General features: G+C 33.6%; 2 protein-coding genes and 1 long non-coding RNA gene across 3 annotated transcripts in view; 1 reads left to right on the top strand and 2 right to left on the bottom strand.

Annotated features, from left to right (window-relative positions):
- LOC18103482 (berberine bridge enzyme-like 13) overlaps positions 1-10,808 on the bottom strand; it is a 32,514-nt gene extending 21,706 nt beyond the window's left edge. The window contains exon 1 of the mRNA XM_052445453.1: positions 9,088-10,808. Coding sequence (XP_052301413.1) covers positions 9,164-10,765 — 1,602 coding nt within the window. The 5' untranslated portion in view covers positions 10,766-10,808 and the 3' untranslated portion in view covers positions 9,088-9,163. The remainder of the gene's footprint in view (positions 1-9,087) is intronic.
- The window catches only part of LOC18103495 (berberine bridge enzyme-like 13), a 137,298-nt gene that overhangs the window by 7,699 nt on the left and 105,947 nt on the right, over positions 1-23,652 (bottom strand). The gene's annotated exons all lie outside the window — the stretch shown is intronic.
- Positions 10,408-19,541, top strand: LOC127904023 (uncharacterized). Its single transcript, XR_008056825.1, has 2 exons — positions 10,408-10,556; positions 19,220-19,541. It is a non-coding gene; the product is annotated as an uncharacterized LOC127904023 (long non-coding RNA).

The raw sequence follows: 23,652 nt of genomic DNA on the forward strand, positions 1-23,652 counted from the left end.
TAACTTTATTATCAATCTCATCGAATATATTTTTCTCAATATATATAATCAAACTGTCATTTATCTATTTTTAGTTTAGGGTGGGTTCAATGCCAAAGGACTAGTGAAGTTCTTGATAACAACTCTATGCTGATATATGATAGAGAATAGCTAAAATCATAGCTTAAAAGGATTGCCATGACAAATTAATATTGTTATTATTGACTTATTGTTTTCTTCTTTTTTCAGATCTGTTTCTCCCCCTTCTCCTCTTTTAGATCTGTTTCATTGCAGATCTGTTTTTCTATGGGTTTCGTCATCTTCTCCTTCGCTTCAGGTGGTTAGTGGCTGTTGTTTTGGCCGTTGTTGAGGAGACCAAGAAGAAGATGCTGATGAGGAGGAGACTATGGTGTTGTTGGGTCTGTGGGCGCTGCTGGAGGGAAATGAGGAGCCGAAGTCAAGTGAAGGCTGGGCTGTCACGAAAATGGAGGACAACTAAGTGGGTGGAAAAGGGAGTTGTTGGCAGAGGGACTGTGGCGTTGGTTTTGTTTTAATGAATGGAGAGGGACATTATGGTCAGGTGAAGGGGCTGCAACCGAGAGAGGGATGAGGGGAAGATAGAGAGGCTGGGAGAGGGCAGGTTGGTGTTCGGGTCTTGGTAAAAGAGAGGTGAGAGCGGTCGTGGATTTGTGGAGGCCGGTGTGTAGGGGAGCTCTGGGTGTGGAAGATCTGGGGGACTGGTTTGCTTTGCAAAGGCAAGGGGGGAAGGGCGGCAGCTTCAAGAGAAAAGTGAGATGCCCGACTCGATCAACCTGAGGTCCCTTTTAGCAATCCCCCTTAACCAGAACTAAAGTCTATATGTGGTTGGGCTAACTTGAGATCCCATTTGGCGATCCCCTTTAACCAGAACGAAAGTCTGTGTGTGGTTGGGCTAACCTAAGATCCCTTCTGGAGATCCCTTTTAACTAGAACGAAAGTCTGTGTGGTTGGGCTAACCTAAGATCCCTTTTGGCGATCCCCTTTAACCAGAACGAAAGTCTGTGTGGTTGCGCTAACATGAGATGTGTGGTTGGGCTAACCTGAGATCCCATCTAACGATCCCCTTTAACCAGAACTAAAGTCTTTATGTGGTTGGGCTAACCTGAGATCCCATCTAACGATCCCCTTTAACCAGAACTAAAGTCTATATGTGGTTGGGCTAACCTAAGATCCCATTTGGCGATCCCCTTTAACTAGAACCAAAGTCTGTGTGTGGTTGGGCTAACCTGAGATCCCTTCTGGAGATCCCCTTTAACCAGAACGAAAGTCTGTGTGGTTGGGCTAACGTGAGATCCCTTCTGGCGATCCCTTTTAACCAAAACCAAAATCCTATGTGTGGTTGCGCTAACATGAGATCCCTTCTAGCGATCCCCTTTAACCAAAACCAAAATCCTATGTGTGGTTGAGCTAACCTGAGATCCCTTATGGTGATCCCCTTTAACTAGAACCAAAGTCTTCAGGGAATCATGTCGGGGTCTTTGTTTTGTGAATAAGGGAGTCGCAACCTAGTATTATGGTCACTAGGAAACCTAACTGGTCTTTTAGAGATTCTAAGGCAATGGATTGGTTGTGTAAAGGGAAGGTTTTAACACCCCTAGTACGCCCTACCTAAGGTAAGCTGCTTGATGTTTAGTTTGCCTTATAATTGCTATGGTGTTGATGTTCTCTAATCCCATCAATTTTCCTAGGATAAATTTGCTATGATGAACAAACTTGGGCTCAAAGTCTAAAAAGAAAGAACCCTTGGCCAATGTAAATCATACATTAGGTATGTCTACAAAATACCAAGGAGAACCAATGTAGATCTCTTAAAATCTGTGTTTAATTCAAACTAAATTTGTAACTCATGGATTACAAGACAGCTAAGATAGAAATTCAAAGAGTTTCAATGTGCTTAAAAGTTCATTTTTCCCTTAATATTTCAAGTGTTTGTGACTTGTAAATCGCAAGGAAGAGAAACCAAAAAAAAAACTAAGTTAGAAATCTAAGGAAAGTCAAGGTGCTTTAAAAACTCATTTTTGCCTTAATATTTCATACTTTCATGACTCATAAACCGTGGAATAAAAATTGAAATGTACCCAATTATAATTGAGGCTTCTTTCAAGGATGTGCAATTAAATTGTTCTAAATAACATTTGGGCATAGATCTGCCTTTATGTTAAAAATGAACAATTTGTGTTACTCTCAACAATATTTTGGACATTTACCTTTCATTGGCTTCTTTGTCCTTATATTATTAAAAGATAATGACTTATTATTCTTAAAAAAATATTTTTGATATTAACACTTGAGGTTTCTTTATCCAAATATTAACAGTGAATAATCACAAATTATTCCTAATAATATTTTGGATATTAACCCCTTTGAAATTTCTTTATCCAAATATTAATAGTTAATAAAGACGAGTTCCCAAAAAATAAGATTTCTATATTTTTGGAATATTGGCTAACATCCTTTGGAGTTTTACAAACATGTTATAAAATCCAGAATGCAAGAAAATAATTTTTGTGTGTTAAGAAATCCATGCTAAAACACATTTTCTTTTAAACTTCGAATATTTGTTTTTTTTAAGAGAAATGTTCAGAATATATTAGGTATTGGCCGTATGCAACACACAAGAAAACATTTTTTTTTGTTTTTCCAGACATATATATATTTGCAACATTTCGTGGAAAACCAGGTACTTTAATACCATATTTGTATTTCCACAATATAAAAATACAAACCATAAAATAAATACACGAGAACACCACCAATCTCACTTTCTTTTTTGGACTGGGTCCAACTCCGCCCATGTGGTTGGGCTAAACCCAGCAGGCCTAACCGGGTCACTTGCCCAAACTAGTGAACCGACTGGACATAAGAGGTGCGCGTGAGTTTCCTTATACATGCATTGCTCTACTACTGTTCAAGTGAATTATAATTCACTTGAACAGTAAACACAAAGGCCTGCACACTAATTTACCTGGCGCTGAGACGAGCGAAAATGATGGCGCTGAAGCTTCTGCGCATGACCGGTGGTCACTTGTTCTGGAGAAAAAAAAAATTGATGGCCATGCTGGTTTTGGTCTCTTTTTTCTCTTCTACTGATGCTCTCTCTCGAGATGGCGAAGATGATGGTGATGAAGGTGAGGTGTGCTGGTTGAATTGACGCCTTTACCTCTGTGTTTTTTCTTGCTTTCGACTGTGTTGTTCTGTTGCCTGCCTCTTTCTCCTTTCTTCTTCTTGTTTTCTTCTCTTTTCTTTTCTGTTTTCCTTTTCCTTTCTTTCACAATAACGAAAGGATGAAAGAAAAAAAATCTTTGTTCTCCCCTGCTCTTTTTTTTCGTCCCTTTTTTTTTTCTCCCAGCAATGGAGGTTTATGTAGCCATTAGCTCTTATTAGGAAACAAATATTACATTAATTCTAGGATGTAATCTCGGGTGATCAAGTGAAGCAAAAATAGAAAACTAAGATATTTTGATTCTTATTTTGTGATCATCAGTCATTACTTTCCACATTAACACCTCATCCCAGCCATATGTGTTAGAGATAAAATCTCAGCCATTAGATGATGGTGATGATCCTCTCTTCATGTCATTTTACAGCTGGCATAGAGGAGGCACAAAAGCTGTTGTCTCCTTTAAATTGAAGCTGGAAAAAAAATGTGATCTACAGCTCCAAAAATCGGGCAAGAGAATCATGGAAACCAATGGGAATAGTTGTGCAGAGATAAGGAAAGAATTGCAGACAGGGAGGGTTGTGCAGAGAAAAGGAAAGAATTTTAGACTGGGAGGGGTAATGTTCAAAACACAAATGAACAGTACCATGCTGGAAAGTCATATTTCCTTATCCGGCGTGGTAGAATTCCTGTTATTTTCTGATCATCTAGTCCCCCTCTTCAACTTCTTAAAAACCAGCCCATTTTCTTCTAATTTCATCTTCAATTAAATCCCTCATTTTAACACTTTTCAAGTCAGTCCTTGGTAAAAAAAAAAGTCCTTCAAATTACCCGTAATCCCTCGAATCAGACCTGCGAACTAGGGCTAGAACCCTTCTCGCGACGGGATTCTTTGCTTTCACATTAGATATTCAAATGGGAATATCTTGAGCTTCTGATATCAAAATCAGGAGATTCAAAAACCTAAATTCATATAAACGTATAGGACTACAAATTGTATGAAGGGTTCAAAGTGAGATAAATTCGTTTTGAAGAACAGAATCTGGCCGCAATCTGGTTGGTCAAGAAGATCTCCTGATCTGATTCGGAAACTGACAATGTCAAGCATCCCAATCTGACTAAGAGTCTAACATAAGAACAGTGAGCTCTAAGACCCAATAAAGGTGAGGTCAATTCTTTAACATGTCATGAATGACGGAATATAGCTGGGATGGTTAGATATTGCACGAAACCAAATCAGAATCAAAGTCTAAATTGGAACAAAATTGGTATTACAACAGAATTGCGACAACAGCAGAATCAGTTTTTTAGTGCAAATTCTGAAGGATTTATTCAACCTTAAAGACCAGATAAAGAAGGAAAGAATTTAGCATTATAAAGACTCCTAATTAGCCTAAGAAACCTGATGATCTCAGCAGCAAAAGGGGGAGGATAAATAGAGCAGAAAACAGTTGAAACAAGGTTCGAAAAAAACTTCTTTCTTCTCTGCTTTTGTCAATTCCTCAACCATCATGAACTAAAATCTTGTATTTGGTTCAAAAGATGTACACACCACCTCCAGCACGTGGGGTCCAAAAATGTGCAACAACAACACGTATTAATTAATAATATGAACTAAATAAATTATCGATGCACAACTAATTAGCTATCATTAGTTTAACTAATATTTATTCAATTTATTTTAACAATACCCTTAAATCATTATTAATTTTCTACAAAAGTTCAAATTCCTTCAAATTTGTTGAGATTTTCAACTTAACAATAAAATTGATAAAATATGAAATGTACATATTAAATAAGTCATTATTTATGTCATAACAAAAAATTTTATTCTTTTTTATTTTTATATAGTAAGAAGTTGAATGAAATGGCAAAAATGAAATGAACGAAGAATAAATTAAAATTTGGATCAATACAACACAAATTGAAAGTTTTGAGGATTAATGATGGTGAAATTAAAAATCTGGGAGTCAATTTTGGTAGAAATTAAAAGAAATGATAAGTTGGGGGACCTAATTGAACTTGGGATTAGTTTAATTAATGAAATCAGGGGATTGCTTGAAGAAATACCAAAGTTTTGGGGCTGATTTGGGTCAAAATTACAAGAATTAAAGTCCAAGGACCAAAGTGAAAATGTAGGGGTACAATAGGTAGTTTAATTGATTTTTTTCAGGGGTAATTTTGAAAGAATTAAAAGTTAAAGAGTCTATTAAGAACAAAATTAGAAACCAAGGACTGTTTTGTAAATAGTGCTGGAATGCAAGGGTGCAATTGCAATTAATCCAGGGGCAGAAGTTAAAAAAAAGAAGAAATTTCCTTGAATAAGGGCCTGATTGCTAGATATCAGAACTTCAGTGTCCAAATTGAAGAATGACCAACTCAGTCGAAAACGATGTCATTTTTACATGCACTGTTTCTTCTTCTTGTTCCTCTAGAACTGAAAATCCGCCTGTGAAAAAGGGAAAGAAGAGCAAAATGATGGTGTCCCCCTACCCAACACCACAGCCAAGGTCATCTCATGTTTCAAGTCCTCTTTCATCCCACAAGACGCCATTAAAACGTCAAGGAAACCACCACCAACAGTCTAGCAATGGCAGGACTGTTGGTGTCCCAATTCGACCAAATCACAAAGTCTCAGACCTTATCATTATCCTGGGAAGATAAGTAGAAAATCTCATTGTGCAAAGGAGAGGGGATATCAAGAGTAGAAAGACGAGCGCCAATCTTCTTCCAGAACTGCCAGCAACAAAGTATCTGCTCCAGGTAAGTTCTTTGCGTTTCCTTCCCCCTCAATTTTAATTACTCTTTCACTATGCATGCACGTGTGAATTAATTCATGCGTGCACGCGGACAAAGGGCAATGCCGGGTCACTGGTTTGGGCCAGTGACCAGGCTAGGCCTCTAGGTCTAGCCCAGCCCATACGGCTGGGCCAGATCCAGCCCAAAACTGACAGATATTTGTTTTTTCTATGATAGAAAATTAAAGGCCACCATGATGTTCGAGTATGACAATTTATTTTATTATAAAACACCTAAGTTACAAAATTCAACTCATTTTCATGAAATGGCAAACAAATATAATTTTTTAAACAAACCATAATGCACAAATCATACAATAAATTTCTATGGGAAAACGCTATAAAACAAGTAAACACACAAATGAATTACATATACTACATCAAAATGCAAAAAAAAAAATCAATATTTTAAAAATAGGTTCCAACAAAAAAAACGGGTAGTTTTGTTACTTGATGTGGTGAATATTCAAAAAAAATTGAACCAGAATAGGATTGCTGACAGACTTGGTGGGGTGACTAGATTTGTAATGATGATAGCTTGATTTGTGACAAAATATGTGGGTGTTCTGTGTTGTTTTCTACAAAATAAAAAGAAAGAAGAAGAAATGAGGGGGGAGAAGAGGGGGGTCATCTGTCAAAATATAACATAAATATTATCAATAGATTCACCAACGAGAATTAGTAAAGAGTATATTTTCTCGGTAATTTGTTTGTAAAAATGAAACTTTATTTTTTTTATTTCTTTGTTATAACCCAATTTTTGACCATTTTATTTTAATTATTATTATTATTTTATTTACTGAAAAGGATAAAAAAATGATGATAATGATGAAAAAACAAGTAAAATGAAATAAATGAAGAATGAATTAAATTTTGGGTTAAAGGCAACATGATTGGAAGTTTTGGGGTTTAATTAAACGTTGAAATTAATTTAATTAATCCAATCAAGGGTTTAATTGGAGAATTGATAAGTTTTAAGACTTAATTAAGCTTGGAATTAATTTAATTAATCTAATCAAGGTTTTAATTGAAGAATTGATAAGTTTTGAGACTTAATTGAGTTTGGAATTAATTTAATTAATCCAATCAAGGTTTTAATTGGAGAATTGATAAGTTTTAAGACTTAATTAAGCTTGGAATTAATTTAATTAATTCAATCAAGGGTTTAATTGGAGAATTGATAAGTTAATTTAATTAATGTAATCAGGGACTTAATTGAAGAAATATCAAAGTTTGGGGTTTAATTGGGGTCCAAATTGCAAACATTAAAATCCAAGGACCAGCCTGAAAATGGCGCGGAAATGCAAGGATCCAATTATGTTTTAACCAGGGGCTTGATTGCAAAATTATAAGAATTCCAAGGACCAAATTGAAAGCAGCCTTTAGAACTAGAAAACGGGGTCGTTTTGCAGCGACTGTTCACCGTCTTCTTCCTCTGCAACGGCTCTGCCATTAAAGGCAGAGACATTTCATCCGTTGGCAGCAACGCTTACTCATTGAAGGCGACCTGTTACAGGGCATTTAGGAGGCGGCCGTTACCACCGGTTCTGGCCTTATAAAAGGAGAGGGAATCACAGAACCTCAAAGGGGGGGAGAAAAAAAACTGGGAGAGGAAGGAAAAACTAAAGAAAGAAAAACTGGGGAAAACTGAGGAGATTTGGGACTGAAAAGGGGACGAAAAACCAGAGAAAAAAAGCCAGAACACAGAAAAAAAACCCAGGAGACAGAGGATCGAAAGCACAGACTAAGAAAAGGAAAGAGCAAAAAGCCAGCGCTCCCAGCTTTGCTTTCGTCCCTAGAACGCAAACAAAGTGAACAAAATAAAACACAGTAGAGGGAGGGAGGGAGAGAGATCAGAGGAGACGAAGGAACCCATAAAAGTAAAGAAAAAGAGGGCAGGGAGAAGGAAGACTAGAGGAACGCCAAGAGGAAAATAGAGGAGGAGAAAATAGCACCAGCCGGCCAGCCCTCCATCACGTCTCTGTCTCCCTGCTTCCAAGTAAGTCTCTCCAGCTTTGCAGGATAATTCGCCCACACTGTATACTTGTAAATTTAATTACGTTGTTGCTGTAGCAGGCGTGCGTGACGCACGCCTGCGGGTAAGGCCGGGCTGGCTGGGTCCAGCCCAAAAAATATATATATAAAAAACAAAAAAATAAAAAATAAAAATAAAAAAATAGAAAGTGTCGAAATAAAAATTTTTGCATGTCTTAGAAAAAATATATTTTTATCAACTTATTCAATGATATCAGGATCATGAATAAAAAAGGAAAATATACTGATTTTTTTTATAGCTACGAATTTTTACCAACGCCAGAGTTGGAATTATTCCTGGGGGAATTTTTACCAACGTCAGAGTTGGAATTATTCGTGGTGGAATTTTCACTGGCGCCAGAGTCAGGAATATTATAAAAAAATCATCATAGCATAAGCGAATAAATGTTTAGCAATTTAAGACAAAATCAGTAATGCAGTCTGCCTCAGGTAGAACGTTTAAGGGGTGATAATATCTTCCCTTTTACGTAACCAGTCCCGTACCATAGAATCTCTATTGACCAGTTAGGGTTCCTAGTGACCATAATACTAGGATGCCAGAAATCTGTTCTTTTTCCATAACCAAGAGATTAATTTGTGGGCCGCCGCGATGTCGGGTGCGACATCCTTCATTTCCAACTGTATTTTTCTCAGTATTCACCGACAAAAAATTTATATCAGTGTATACTGAGAGAAATAACAAGGAAATATTCCGTCAATAAAAGTCGTTGTGATTTACTGACGAGTTTTTTTTATTAATATTTCTATTTGGATTTGATAATTTTCTAGTTGTGATATATATTGGACAATGGACCATGAATCTTTCTTTCTCTCTCTCTCAATTTAATTTTAATTTTAACTTTGTAAGATTGATGAAAACAGTGGCAAAACCGTCAAACCTCAAGAAAGGTGTTTCCTTGTTGATCATTTTTATTTTAAACATTTTTCAACATTCTTCTTCAACAAATTGGACTATTTAATGCAAAGCTTTTATTTATAACAAAAAAACCGCAAGACAGCATGATTGCACAACATGACATTTCTTTATTTAGCTGAAGTATTAAAAAAAAATTAAAGTCCCTGCTCCAATCATGACTTGTGAGCATAGTGATCCAACAAAGCTTCCCTGGCGATGAATTCCACTTCAATTTCTTTATCTCATGTGTAGTGAAAGAGGTGGTATGCTTTGTTCATGCCTGAAGAAATTGTCAGGATCAACTTTGGTCTTCACACGCACCAACCTGTAGAAGTTATCCTTGAAGTAGTTGGTACCAAAAGCACTCGCTTCGACAAAACTTGTGTTAGAATTTCTGTTCATGCCCAAATCAAGATCCCTGTAATTAGCATATGCTTCCCTAGGATTCTTTGAGACATAAGGTGTCATGTAACTGTAAACCTTCCTAGTCCAATTTATATGCTTTGCAACGTTTTCCGTTGCATCTTGCCAACTGGACCAGTAAAGGATCATGAACTTGGTACCTTTTCTATGAGGGAATGGAGTCTGAGATTCTGAAATTTGGTTCATCATTCCACCATAAGGAGTAAACACTACTAGAGGACTCTCTGCTTCAAATAACTTCTCCCACAACCCTTCAAGTGCCTTTTCAGGTATGGGTTTTCTGGCATAGTCAGATTTGCCTTTGAAGTAGGCCCTGTCCATGTTAATTCTTTGAAGGAGAACTTCAGGAGGAGTATTATTTGCAAAGCCTGACATATATACAGTAGAATTGATCCAGTTTGTTTCGATACAATCCTGTCGTGTCAAACCCAATTCAGGGAAGCTGTGTTTCATTACCTGGAGAAGTCTGTTGGCGTCACCAAGAAACATGGCATTGTAAGAGGTGGTGATAGTTCTTTTACCTTGACTACTGACATTAGCTGTCTGAATTTGAACTCTGATGAAAAGATCCTCGTCTAGATGATCAGCAATTTGTTGCCATCTATAGAGGAGTTCAGTTGCACCTTGTTCTAACGTCTTGGTAACTGTGAATACTGTCACAGCGGATGGTACAGGAACTAATTTTACCTTCCAGGCGGTGACGATTCCGAAGCTGCCACCTGCGCCTCCTCTGATGGCCCAAAAAAGATCTTCGCCCATGGCTTTTCGGTCTAGAAGTCTTCCATGAACATCAATTATATGTGCATCAACGACATTGTCGACTGCAAGGCCATATTTTCGCAACATGGCACCATATGCACCTCCTGAAATGTGCCCACCCATACCTAAACTTGAGCAAGTACCAGCTGGGAAGCCGTGGGTGTTGCTTTTCTCAGAAATTCTGTAGTAAAGTTCGCCATTCGTGGAACCCGCCTGAACCCACGCGCTGTTGTGCTCAATATCAACGCTGATGGACCGGAACTTGGCAAGGTCCACAAGGATGAAAGGTGACTCAATTTCTGAAACATAAGAGAGTCCCTCAAAATCATGGCCTCCGCTACGGACTCTAAGGTGAATTCCAAGCTGCTTAGAGCAAATAACAACAGCTTGGATGTGAGATTCTTGTAAAGGAGTGAAGATAAACTCAGGTTTCGGTACTGAAGGGAAGGTGAACCTGAGGTTTTGAGCAGAAGATTGTAAAACACTAGTGAAGGAAGAGTTTTTTGGAGTATACAAGACAGTGGAAAAAGGAAAGGATGATTCTGAAGTTCTTGAGAGACATTTCAGAAACCTATCCTGAAGTGCATGTGAAACTATAAATGGAGATAGGAGTAGGACCAGAAGTATTGAAAGTATGGAAGAACTTGAAGGCACCATTTTGCTTGCTTTCTTGCTTCTTTGTTGTCTTCAAGAATTGAAGTCTCAAGGTGCTCTTATAGAGGATCTGTGAGGAGTTGATCGTAAATTGGTTTAATCATTACATTATCCTAGAAATATAATATTACTCTGAATTCTTTGTAGTTAAATTTTTAATTATGACATTAGAATTGAATTGTGATTCTAAACAATTGATATATATGTGATCTAAATCTTTTATGTCAATTTTTTTGGATATATATTGTTAGATGATAATATAAATTATTTTTTGAAATCTCATTTAATAGCTTAAGTTATTGGATTAATATGGTTATTTAATATGATATTAAATTCTTAATAACTAAGCGGTTACAAGTTTGAATCTCATTAATCATATTTATTTGATAAAAATTAAGCACAAGGTAATGTGAGTATGTATAAATTTCTAGATTAAAAGGTTTTAACTTAAAAGAATATATAAAAAAATAATATAATTTATATATTGAAATCACACCTCATTGTTTAAATTATTAAATTGATTTAGATATTAGACGTGTATAATTAACCATTCATGAAACATATTTGATTGGCCAAAACATGCACGTGTCTATTGGAAGTTTTAGTTAATTAAACGTGTCAAACTGTCTTGCATAACTTTCTTGCATTTGGGAAGGGTATATTTTTTTATTGATAATACGTGAGCCAACGTCAGCAGAAAGGAGAGGATACGGAAGGCTGTATTCCGAATCGATGTCGGAATTGGCCACAAATACAAAACAGTGTTCTTGTCTATAGGTTTTTGTTAGCTGTCAATGCCTGTGTATCTTCATAACTAGCTGCTCCATGAAGGTAAGATATGAATATAGGTTAGGCACAACTATCAGCGCCATCGGTGGGGTCTATTTTTTTTTTTTTGGAAAGATGTGTATATTATTTAAACGCCAAAGCCTGGCGGGAGTAGTACAGAAACTACACAATATCTTACTATGGCAAAAAGCCATAAATAGAATAAAGCGCAGAATAAGAAAAACAAAAGCAAAGAAAACCTTAAAATAGCCATCTGAATGAGCTCGAAGCTAAACAATCCTCTACAAAACAAAAAACGAAAATAACTCAAAGACATAGTGGGAGAAGACACAAGAGCAAGGCCATAAAAAAAAAAAAGTGTAGTCAAAGCCAGGCAACAAAATCACTTGATCTCTGCACTCCTTGTTTAGCCATGCAATCTGTCATGCAATTACTTTCACGGAAGATATAGGAGTAGGTGATTGAACCAAAATATAATGCCTAATGGGATCAATCTTCATCGGTGGGGGTCTATCATCTTGTCTCTGGCCCTCTGCTGCCTCGGGCAACGATACCTTTGCCTGATGGGATGCAGAATCATCCTGATGCTCTGCTGCTTCACCCTTCTCAAAGTGAGCTGACACTGCATGTAGGTGGGAGGCAGTATCCGTCAATGGATGCCCCTATGGTTCACTACCATACAATGAATTATACCCTCTTCTCTGTATAGAAGGATCAGTCCTGGCTCCCTGTTGTGTACGAACCATTCTGCAATATTTGTTGTGTACGAACCATTCTGCAATATGTTTTCAAATTCACATCAATATTCCAATCCTTGAATTTTCCACCAAATGCTTTGATACTAAATTGTAACATCTCAATTACAGTTACAACACACCAATAATATTATAGGAAAAAAAAACATGGTAAATCTTTTTTTAAAAAAAAAACAAAGTCATAAAAGGTTCACCAAAATTTCTATTGAAATTTTAGCACAGTCTCCTCTATACCGGAAAGATCCAAGTTATTGGCAAACAACATATGTATTTTTATTAATTATTATTCAATCACGACTCAATCATCCTGAATCTCAATTTTCATCAACGCTTATTGATACAATCATAATTTTTCTAATATCCAAATAATAACAATGAGTATTAATTAGTACTTAAATGAGAAAAAAAAATAGACATACATGGAAATTATGAATACATGATAATTAATATAAATTATGTTCAGACATTTTATTTAAAAGATATTATTACAATTTAAGTCATAATAGTTTCTTTAGATACAAAATACATTAGTATTTGTTTAGTTCTAATAAATGACAGAAAAGATAGAGGATCGAAAATATTACTCTTGTCGTGAATATGATGGACCTGAAACAAATATAAGATTGAAAAATAATTATCATAAAAGCAATACTAACATTAATAGTCAAAATATATATATTTAAGGCTACATACTATCATATTCTTTACAATTTGCCATCTAATCCCCTTTTAATATTTTTGGATTTATTCCTTCTGGATTTACTAACACTTTCTTTTCCACTTCTAAATTTTCCAACCAATGTCATATGTTAATGCTGAAGGATAATTTCTTAAAAAATGTCGCTACCAATTTAATGGTACCATCAACTATCCTCAATAGAATTGCTAATCAAATCTCTTCTTCCCCAAATCTTAGGACGGTAATGTCGATACTAATAAATATCATTAGTATCATTAGTCGCTCTTATTAGAACCGACTAATCAAGTTTGTCGCAAATGTCAATATTAATACAACTCATTGATGTCATTAACTATTTCTAACATGAAATAGTTAATAAAATTTCCATAAAACTTTGAAATATCTCCGAGAATGTTGATGTCAAAGATTCTTGATATCATTAGCTTTCACATCAGGAATAACTAATCAATTTTCATGGAATTGTTGATAACAATGTTGTCATTGATATCATTAACTATTCTTAACCTGAATAGTTAATCAAGTTCACTTAAAGTAACTTTAAAATTGGAATATGTGTAACTAAAACAACATTATTGAAAATTAACTATAGTAATACCAATTGCACAAAGAATTATTTGCGAGTGGGAGACTATAGTAAAATTTTAAAAGAAAATACTCACTTCTTTTTATAACAACAAATAACAGTAATACGTTATAAGGTGAGGATGATATTGCTAGAAACTAGTATATTGGTCTTTGTTCCATTTCGGGTAGATTGATTTTTTGAAAAAATGTAAATAAAACATTAAGAGCACAGAGAATTTTTTTTTAACAATGTTATTAAACCTGATCAAGAGGGTTTATTTTGAAACCTTTCGACTCAACTCTTGCTTAACTCAAGTTTTTAATTAAACCATGTGAGAGTTAGCTTGACTTAAATCGATTAATTTTATAGGTTTAAATGTAACATTGATGATCAATAAAAACGTGACTAGTTAACTTTAAAAAAAAAATTATGATAATTTTATTTTTTAAATATTAAGACAATGACAGATTGGATCGACCTCGGTCCCCCGCGACCCGGGTCATGAACTCTATTAGGTTTAGTAACTTTTTCTTATAAACCTTTTTTATTTAATTATATAATAAAAATAGATGCTCATAAAATTGAGTACCAACCTATAAAAAGACACTTATTTGAGACAATTATCCATAGAAAGCAAACAAGAATCAATAATACAATTCATTTCCTAACCAATTCAATATTCAATGATGAAATAAAAAAAATTAAAAAAAATTAAAAGATCATAAACAAAAGCAAAAAAACATATTCTATCGGTGGGTAAACTCGTCAAACTTGTGAATCGGGTAAGCCAGGCTAGGATGCCAAATTTATGAACTAGGTTATGATTTCCAGTATCCTTTAAATTTTTTTTATATATACTTCATCAAATAATTTGAAAAGTTTCAAATGACAAGGGCACGTAGTTAAAGCAATCAAATTGAAAAGTTGCCTGAAACATTTAGAAATAAGTAATCTTAAATTCGGTCAGTTTGACAAGTGTTACAATTCATGATTTTATTATCAAAAGAAAAATTAATTCGGTCAGTAATCTTAAGTAATCTTAAACATTTAGAAATAAGTAATCTTAAATTCGGTCAGTAGTCTTAAATTTTCAAAATAAAAATCATAGATAGACTCTAATTCATGATTTTATTATTTTTTTAATATTTTATCCTTAAAATAAAAAAAAATAAAAAAAATCATAATAAAAAAACAAATAATAAAGGAAAAGAAAAAAAAAACATGTGTTAAAAAAACAATATAAAAAATATTGTAACAATTCATAGGTTTCATGAAGAAAACGTGTTTTTCTCGCGTTTTCTAGCTTTTTATATAATATAATAATTTTGAAAAGTTTGAAATGACAAGGCACGTAGTCAAAGCAATCAAATTGAAAAGTTGCCTAAAACATTTAGAATAATTGTTTTGGAGACGCAGCTAAAGAAATGTAAGAATAAAGAAACCAGAATTTTCAAAAGAAAAATCATAGACAGACTCGAATTCATGATTTTATCATCTCTTTTAATAATATTCTACCCTAAAAAAAAAATTACAATTCAATTAATAGGCTTGAAACTAACCTTTACAAAATATAAATAGTCAAGTTTTAATTCAAATAGAAAGTAGCATGGAATCCAAAAATAAAACTAAAAATTCAAAATTAATCAGAAAATTAATAAAACTGCAACTTCATGAGCTAATTTTAAGATTTTTTAGATGGTCGTTAACTTTAAAACTCGTGAAATTAGTTGAAATATATATAATCTGGCCTGGATAACCACATTAATTAAAAAAAAAACCTTTTAATTAGATCTAATCTCATTATAACGATTTAACAACCTTTTAACCAATTTAATCACAATCCAATGTTAATCAAATCAAACGTGACATGCCTTTCCGTCATAGAGGATGATAAGTAAAAACAATATTTTTATATCTTATTGAGAATTAAGTTTCTTTTTGACTTTAACCCGTAAAAACAGCATTATTGAAAATTAGCAGTTGCGCAAAGAATTATTGGCTCTCTGTCATATCTTACAAACAAAATACTCACATGTAAAAGATCTTAAAACTATTAGGATAATACTGCTAGCATTGTACGTATGATGAATTTCTTTTACAGTCAATCTTTTGAAAAGTTTAATATGACAAGGTGCATGCATGCAAGTAGTCGAAGCAATCAAATTTGAAAAGTTGCCTAAAGCCGCATGTAATCTCAAATTTGGCCAGGATGAAAAGCGTCCACTGAGCTGGGTTTAACTTGAAAACTAGTAAATGACATCTAAGCAGGTATACATTTCACCCAAGCTAATTTGTCAATTGCACAATTAATCTGATTTTGTCCATGGCCTAACCTTTATATATATATATATATATATATATATATATATATATATATATATATATATATATAATAATAGAGAGTATATTGAAAAGACTACAAAATCAATAATCAAAATAAAATACAGGGACATAAAAAAAATAGAAAAAAAACTGATCTGTTTCAATAAAAACAAAGAAATTATCTAAGATTTTTTTATTATACCATAATTTAATGTCATCAGAAGATCTTAAAATATCATTTCTTGTATAAGTGAAGTTTGAATCCAAAATAAGCAATCAAATAGCAACTCGACGAGAAAAAGTAACACTATTAAAAATTTTGTTTCTTAACAATCAAATACTCCAAAATAATCGAGATGGAGAAATAATCAAATAAGTTTATAGTTATCTCATCAAAATTAATTTTGTTTCTTAACAACCAAATACTCCAAATAACATTACTGAAGATTAGTCTTCAAACTAACCTTTAGAATTTCTCTTGCACCATTCTGGCCATTAATGGCCTAACCTTGTCGAACAACTTGTTCCAATGAGATAAATTATTATATATCAAAAGCTGCCATCATTGAATTAAAATCATCAAATAAAATAACAACTTGTGAAGCCCCAAGAAAACGATGTCCAGAAAAAACCAAATCATCTTGTAGCAACCTCGACTATAAAATATTATAGATGACCCTGTTTATTTTTTAAAATTTTATTTTAGTTCTTAAAATTTTATTTTGTACGATTTGATTCTGATTGAAAGCCAATTAATTCGGATTTTTTAGGCACATGATGAAGTGGAAGAATAGGGATCAAAATTAAAAAGGCACCAAATATAGATGGCTCGCTAGAAGTTTTGGAAAAGATACACTTTGATCCTTTAACTTTAAAAATAACACAAATTATACAATTTTTATGCCTTGATTTTTTTCCAATTTAATTTAGTATAAAAGTTTATTTTTATTATTTTTTAGTTCCTGGTTTAGAAAGGGGGGAGAGAGAAAGAGGTCACTAAGTTCTAGTGATAGAGAGATAATGTTGAGACTAATTTAGGCCTCCAAAATGGTCGATATTTATGTCAAATGATTTCATTTGATGAGGGAAGTTTATATAAGATGTTTTTTTTTTTTTTTACCTTTTAACGTTGTGACAAAACAAATCTGAGCTTGGTTTGATTTTTGGTTTCAGGTTGATTTTGATTCATGAGATGATTTTTTGGTTTTTTAAGGCTATGAATAGGCTAGGCCGGGTTTATCACGGTTTCTAAAATGTTTTTTTTTTTTTATATCAAGAATAGGTTGAAAAACATGTTTTGGATCAAAAAAACATAAATCTCAATTTTTCAGACATTTGATGATTAATTGCAGATATCAATTATTTGAGGACCATTTGGGATGAAAGTCCAAGTTATTTCCAGAATTTTTTTAACATCACGAAAAATAATTTTGAGGTATACTATAAAAGAAAAACTTGACTCCTCGGAGAAAAAACTTGTATAATGACACAAAAATAAGCATTCAATATATGAATAATCAAGTATTTAATTTTGGGTGTCTAGTGTTTGGAGGACAAGGAAGGCCGAATATAGATTTAGCAAAGTGGAGGGGGCAAATTATAATTTTGATTTTGAGGGAGGATTTGAGAAATTCTTTAAACTTGGGGAGCGCCAAGGCCACCCCTAAATCCATTCGTGAAGACAAGATTAACAAGGGATATTAAAAAAAATCCCTATAAATGGTGCAATCAAAATTAGACTAAAATGTTTAAAATATAAAGTTGAGGGTCCAAAATGAAATTAACCTCAAAAATGCATCTATCAACATTTTAGACCTTAATTCATGTGATAAGTAAATTTACTCTTCATATTATTAGTTTAAGTTTTCATTAAAAAATCCCAGAAGAATTTGTTTTAAATTAGATTGTGTGTTTCAAAGCACACCAAAGAGATTTAATCTCATCATGTGAAAACCTAAATTATAAATACTCTAATCTTTGAAAAGAAAAATTAAAAAAAAAAAAGAATCTTGAATTTTTTTCCTTCATCATCTGTAATAACAAAAAAGATTTACCAAATGGGCTTTATCCCATTTTGAGGATAGGCACAAATATCCAAATAATGATTTATTTTATTGTAACAATAAAGGTTCAAATGACGCAGATTTACTAAATGGGTTGTAGCCCATTTTGAGATGCTCACTATAGTCTATCTGACAAGTCCAGTCCAATCCTTAAGCTCTAAATCAGTAAAAAAAGAAAAGAAAAACGTACCTTTCTTGCAGCTCCTTGAGATGCTTCAACCTGACATCGTCTCCCAAAACACAAAGAGAGTAGTTGTGGTTTTATATATATATAGTAAAGTTCAAGTTTTAATGATTATAATTTACTTATTTGTATGCATGACTCTGCTGAGAATAAAACAATTTCTATACATAAAAAAAATATTTAGGTTTTAGAGAAGTGTTGAAAAAAAATTCATCATAATAATTCTTTTTACTGTATTTCTTGTTTATTTCAATGAATGCATAGTTTTTAACTAGAATTATTGTTTCTACTTAAATAAGTATTTTCTGATTGTTACATCAAGTTAATAAAAAATTTCAAAATAGTACATACATATTTTATGTGTGATTAAAACAAAAAATATCATAAATATAACAAAGTCAAGTTCAGAATTTATTTAAAAAATTTAAGATTAAAAAAACATATGAATCGATTTTTTATGAACAATTTATTATTAGTATTATTATTTTAATTTCATATTATATACATATAGCTAGTTGAATAAAATTATTAATATTAAAAAATAATATTTAAAATAATATTTAAATATGCACACTGACCAACTAAACTATTTGCATGCAAATTTGTTGTCATATGAAATAAATAAATATATCATGTTGAATAAATAAATATACTAACCTGCTTCAATTTATTATAAAGAGTCAGTTTTTTTAGAGTTTTAATGATGGAGAAATATATCATATTATATAGTCCAAGATTCAACGGATCATTCAATATATATATATACCAGATTTGAACCTCCAACATTTAAAATTTTTTGCTTTTCTCAGAAATTCTGTAGTAAAGTTCGCCATTCGTGGCTCCCGCCTGAACCCACGCGCTGTTGTGCTCAATCAACGCTGATAGACCGTAGCTTTGCAAGGTCTACAACAATGAAAGATGTCTCAATTTCTGATACATAAGAGAGTCCCTCATAATCATGGCCTCCGCTACGGACTCTAATGTGAATTCCAAGCTGCTTCGAGCAAATAACAACAGCTTGGATGTGAGATTCTTGTAAAGGAGTGAAGATAAACTCGGGTTTCGGTACTGGAGGCAAGGTGAACCTGAGGTTTTGAGCAGAAGATTGTAAGACACTAGTGAAAGAAGAGTTTTGTGGAGCATACAAGACAGTGGAAAAAGGAAAGGAGTAGGACCACAAGTATTGAAAGTATGGAAGATCTTGAAGGCACCATTTTTCCTGCTTTCTTGCCTCTCTGGCTTGCCTTTAAGAATTGATGTCTCAAGGAGTTCTTTTATAGAGGAGCTATGAACAATCAACAGGAAATTAAATTATTTTCTAGCTGGTTTTGTGCAGTGAGATATTTACTTGTGATATTACAATGGGATTATATAAATTTGAATGATTCATATTCCATGCAATATAGTCAAACTTTTAGACTTTAAATGTTTAATTAATTAAACACATCTTCCAATCATATTATACATATCATTATAGCTAAAGTGAATAAATCAAAAAATTGAGGATTGATTTGGAAATTAACATATTTTGGCGCTATTTTCTTTTATATGAAACAGCGCGTTTTGTTCAAAACAACACACTTTCATATACTGTTAAAAAAAAAACCAAAACGGTGTTGTTTTGAACGACACTGTATATCTTCTTCTTCCCTGACGTTCAAAGGCAAGGGAAGAAGGTTTTTCTTCCCCTCCTTTGCAGCACCCATATTCCCTCTTTCTCCCCTGACACAACTCACGCCCCTCACTTGCCACCATGATGAAGATTGGACAGGGAAATCATACTCTGCGGCTGAAGCGACTGCATAGAGGCCACCCTAGCCACTCTACCTTGTCTCCATGATTGGACAAAGGTAGGGAAGCTCTTGCTTCCCCTATCATATAAATACCCCACTCAACAGGCCGAGAGCAGGGGAAAAAGAAAAAACAGGGGAAACAGAAAAGCGAGACGAAAGAGAGAGAGACTCAAACAGAGAGAAGGAGGGAAGAAAAAGAACAAAACAAACCAAAGATAAAAAATAGAGAAACAGAGACAGAGAGGAGAGAAACAGAGGGATTGGGAAGGAACAAGAAGCAAAGGAAAAGGAAATACAGAAAAAGGGTGGAGAAATAAAAGAAAAAAAACCGAGGGAAGAAGAAACACACAGAAACAAAGGAAAAGAAGAAGAAGAATCATCATTTGGAAAAGTCGTCCACCGCGACATCACCGCCATCGAGAGCCACCAGCACCGTCAGCAAGTCAGGCCCCCCTCTTCTCCTTCTTCTTCTGCTCATTTTCCCGTCTCCACTGCCCTGTAGAGCAAACAATGAAAAGCTGCTCCACTGTTAACTAGGTCGGACAATGCCGGTCCAGACCAAAATGGATGAGTCGGGTCCGACCCAATCTGAAAGGAAAAAAAACATATGGTGGGCCAAATCAACCCAACCCCAATACCTTGGGCCGAACTCAGCCTAATTTATTCTAGGTCGATTTCGGCCCATTTGGGATGGGCTCCGCCTAATGTAATTGGACCCAGCCAATCCCAATATATTGATATAATAATGTTATATAATATAATATAATATATTAAAAAAATTAAAAAAAAATTTCCAAATCCTTTGAAAAACTTCTATGGGATTTTCTCACAAGTTTTTTTTTTTTATCATTTTAGGTTAATACCGATTTGTATTTTATACTGTAAAGATATAGATCCGATATTAAAATACCTGGTTTTCTTTGAAATGTTGCAAAAAAATTATATATAAAAAAAATATATTTTTTTTAATGCATACGGCCAAGTCTCTCAAAAAAAAAAATCATATTGGATTTTCATACAACAAAAACAATTACAGAAAATGTTTAGCATGTATTTTGGCTTTAATAACTAGTTTATTAAAGCCTTGAGAACTAAGCCAATATTTTAAAAATACCCAAAAACTATTTTTGTTTTTTTTAGTAACTGAGATTATGAATTTATATGTAAAGCGTATTCGCGATGTTAAAATGTATTTTTTTACAAACATTAGAACGATTAGGTTTTTACTTGATAAGATAAGGACCTCTTTATCGAGTAGGACTTTTTTTTAACCCATAGATAGACCAATAATTAGAAAACACAACAAGACCTTAGTTTTTTTTTTTTTTTCAGATGATTAAACAATGCAGCTTACCTTAGGTAGGATATATTTGGGGTGCTAATACCTTCCCTTTACACAACCAGTCTCCATACCCGATCCCTGAGACCAATTAGGGTTTCTAATGATCAAAATACTAGGTGGCGACTCTCATTCCCCTTTTCCACTGATAAAAGACAAGAGTTCCTTGTCTGCTCTATTTTTCGATTTCCAGATACTTAAAAGAGTGGACGATTGTCGTGATGCCACACACGTGCGACAAACCACATGGAACACCAAGGGTTAACAATAACTGCTCGTACAATCACCTAAGTTGAGTCGTCATGAACCAAAGTTGAGCCATCTCAGAACTAAGCTGGGTTGTCTGAGCCTTAACTTATTCTCGTACAATCTCCTAGACGACCAGAGATTGGGAGCGCAAACCCGATTGCGAGGAACAAAAGGTCGATACATTACGACCCGTCTGTATATCCTCAATCATAGTGTTTGAGATACCATAAACTCGATTTCTATCGAGTCCACCAGACGATCCAGCCTCCAACCACAATTCCAAATCGAGTTTTGGATGGGTCGAATGATTATCCTTGTATCTCTCTTGCAAACGGGTATTATATGTTTCCTAAAAAAAGAAAAAAAATCAACAAATTAAAAAAATAATAACTTAATAAAAAAATTGTTAAAATCCGATTTACCCTGAACTTTTGAGCTTGGCTATCCATAAGCTATTATGCTCATTTCCAATAGTCATCATTTTGCTTGTGAGTTTTAACAAAAAGCTTTATCGGTCATGGATCATGTCCAAGAACTGTAACCTGCAAAAGAGAGTTATTGTTTGTTAAACATTAAATATTTTCATATAAAAAACAATCTAAAAAAAATATACATAATAAAACAAAATCTTACCATCCTCTTTACAAGCGAAATGAACAAAATGAATTTAGTAAAAGTTTAGACATATGTCAATTAACTAGTATCCTAAGCAAAGGGGTTTCATCATGGATTTAGCAGCATATAAGTTCGCTTTCAGCCTATTCTCTTTAGATAAAATGTTTCTTGTTCATTTGATAATTTTGTCATAGCCGTCCTAGCTCAACCCATGATCTGACTTAATGATGAACACATGTGCAACAATCGATAATTTACTATTATTTATGGAACCATACCATAATGGTTTGTCAAAATCTTTCAATTAGTTCTTCATCTACAATTGAACATTCACATGCATTACCCTGATTCATTCTCATTGCATCCATAATCATACTCCTATAACGATTATTATTATCATTTACAATTCCATTCACATTGCTAGAACTAAAAGTCGACTTAACCATCATTGATACCATGATCTTGTATGGAACATATGATTCTACATGTGCAAACCAACACAAGTACTTCTCTAAGCACTTTTTTTTTTCTAGAAGATGTATCGTAATAACATCTAGATCAAGAAACTTTTATTTTGACACCTTTTACATGGAAATTTAATACCGCATCCATTAATATTTTTGAATTAGATAGTGTGTATTTAATAAAACGCTTAACGCCATTACAATAATTTATTTTTATGTAGTAAAAAAACTGAATGAAATGGAAAAAATGAAATGAATGAAGAATAAATTGAAATTTGGGTCAAGACAACACAAATTGAAAGCTTTGAGGATTAATGAGGGTGAAATTATAAATCTAGGAGTCAATTTTGGTAGAAATTAAAAGAATTAATAAGTTTGGGGACTTAATTGAACTTGAAATTAGTTTAATTAATGAAATGAGGGGCTTAATTGAAGAAATACCAAAGTTTTGGCGTTGAATTGGGTCAAAATTGCAAGAATTAAAGTCCAAGGACCAAAGTGAAAATTCAAGGGTACAATAGGTAGTTTAATTGATTTTTTCAAGTATAATTTTGAAAGAATTAAAAGTTAAAGAGTCAATTAAGAACTAAATTAGAAACCAAGGACTCTTTTGTAAATACTGCTGGTGTTGTAACCCAATTTTGGATTCACCAAGATTTTCTCGAATGTTATTTTATTTCTATTATTATTTATAAAAATCCAAAAAAATTAAGAAAAAGGAAAATTCAAAAATATATTTTTTCTCGAGTCAACCGCATCTTTCCATAAGAACCGATTCCACCGGGTCAATACAGGTCAAACCATGTCGGCCAAGTAAAAAATGAGTTTTCGGGTCAAAACCGCCATTTTCGGTCAAAACCGAGTCCACCGAGTCAATACGGGTCAAAACATGTCGACCAGGGTAAAAAATGAGTTTCAAGCCGTTTCGGGTCAAAACCGTCATTTTCGGTCAAAACCGAGTACATCGAGTCAATACGGGTCAAACCATGTCGACCAGGGTAAAAAATGAGTTTCAGGCCGTTTTCGGGTCAAAACCGTCATTTTCGGTCAAA

The sequence above is a fragment of the Populus trichocarpa genome, chromosome 11 (assembly GCF_000002775.5).
Source record: "Populus trichocarpa isolate Nisqually-1 chromosome 11, P.trichocarpa_v4.1, whole genome shotgun sequence".
Classification (NCBI taxonomy): Eukaryota; Viridiplantae; Streptophyta; class Magnoliopsida; order Malpighiales; family Salicaceae; genus Populus; species Populus trichocarpa.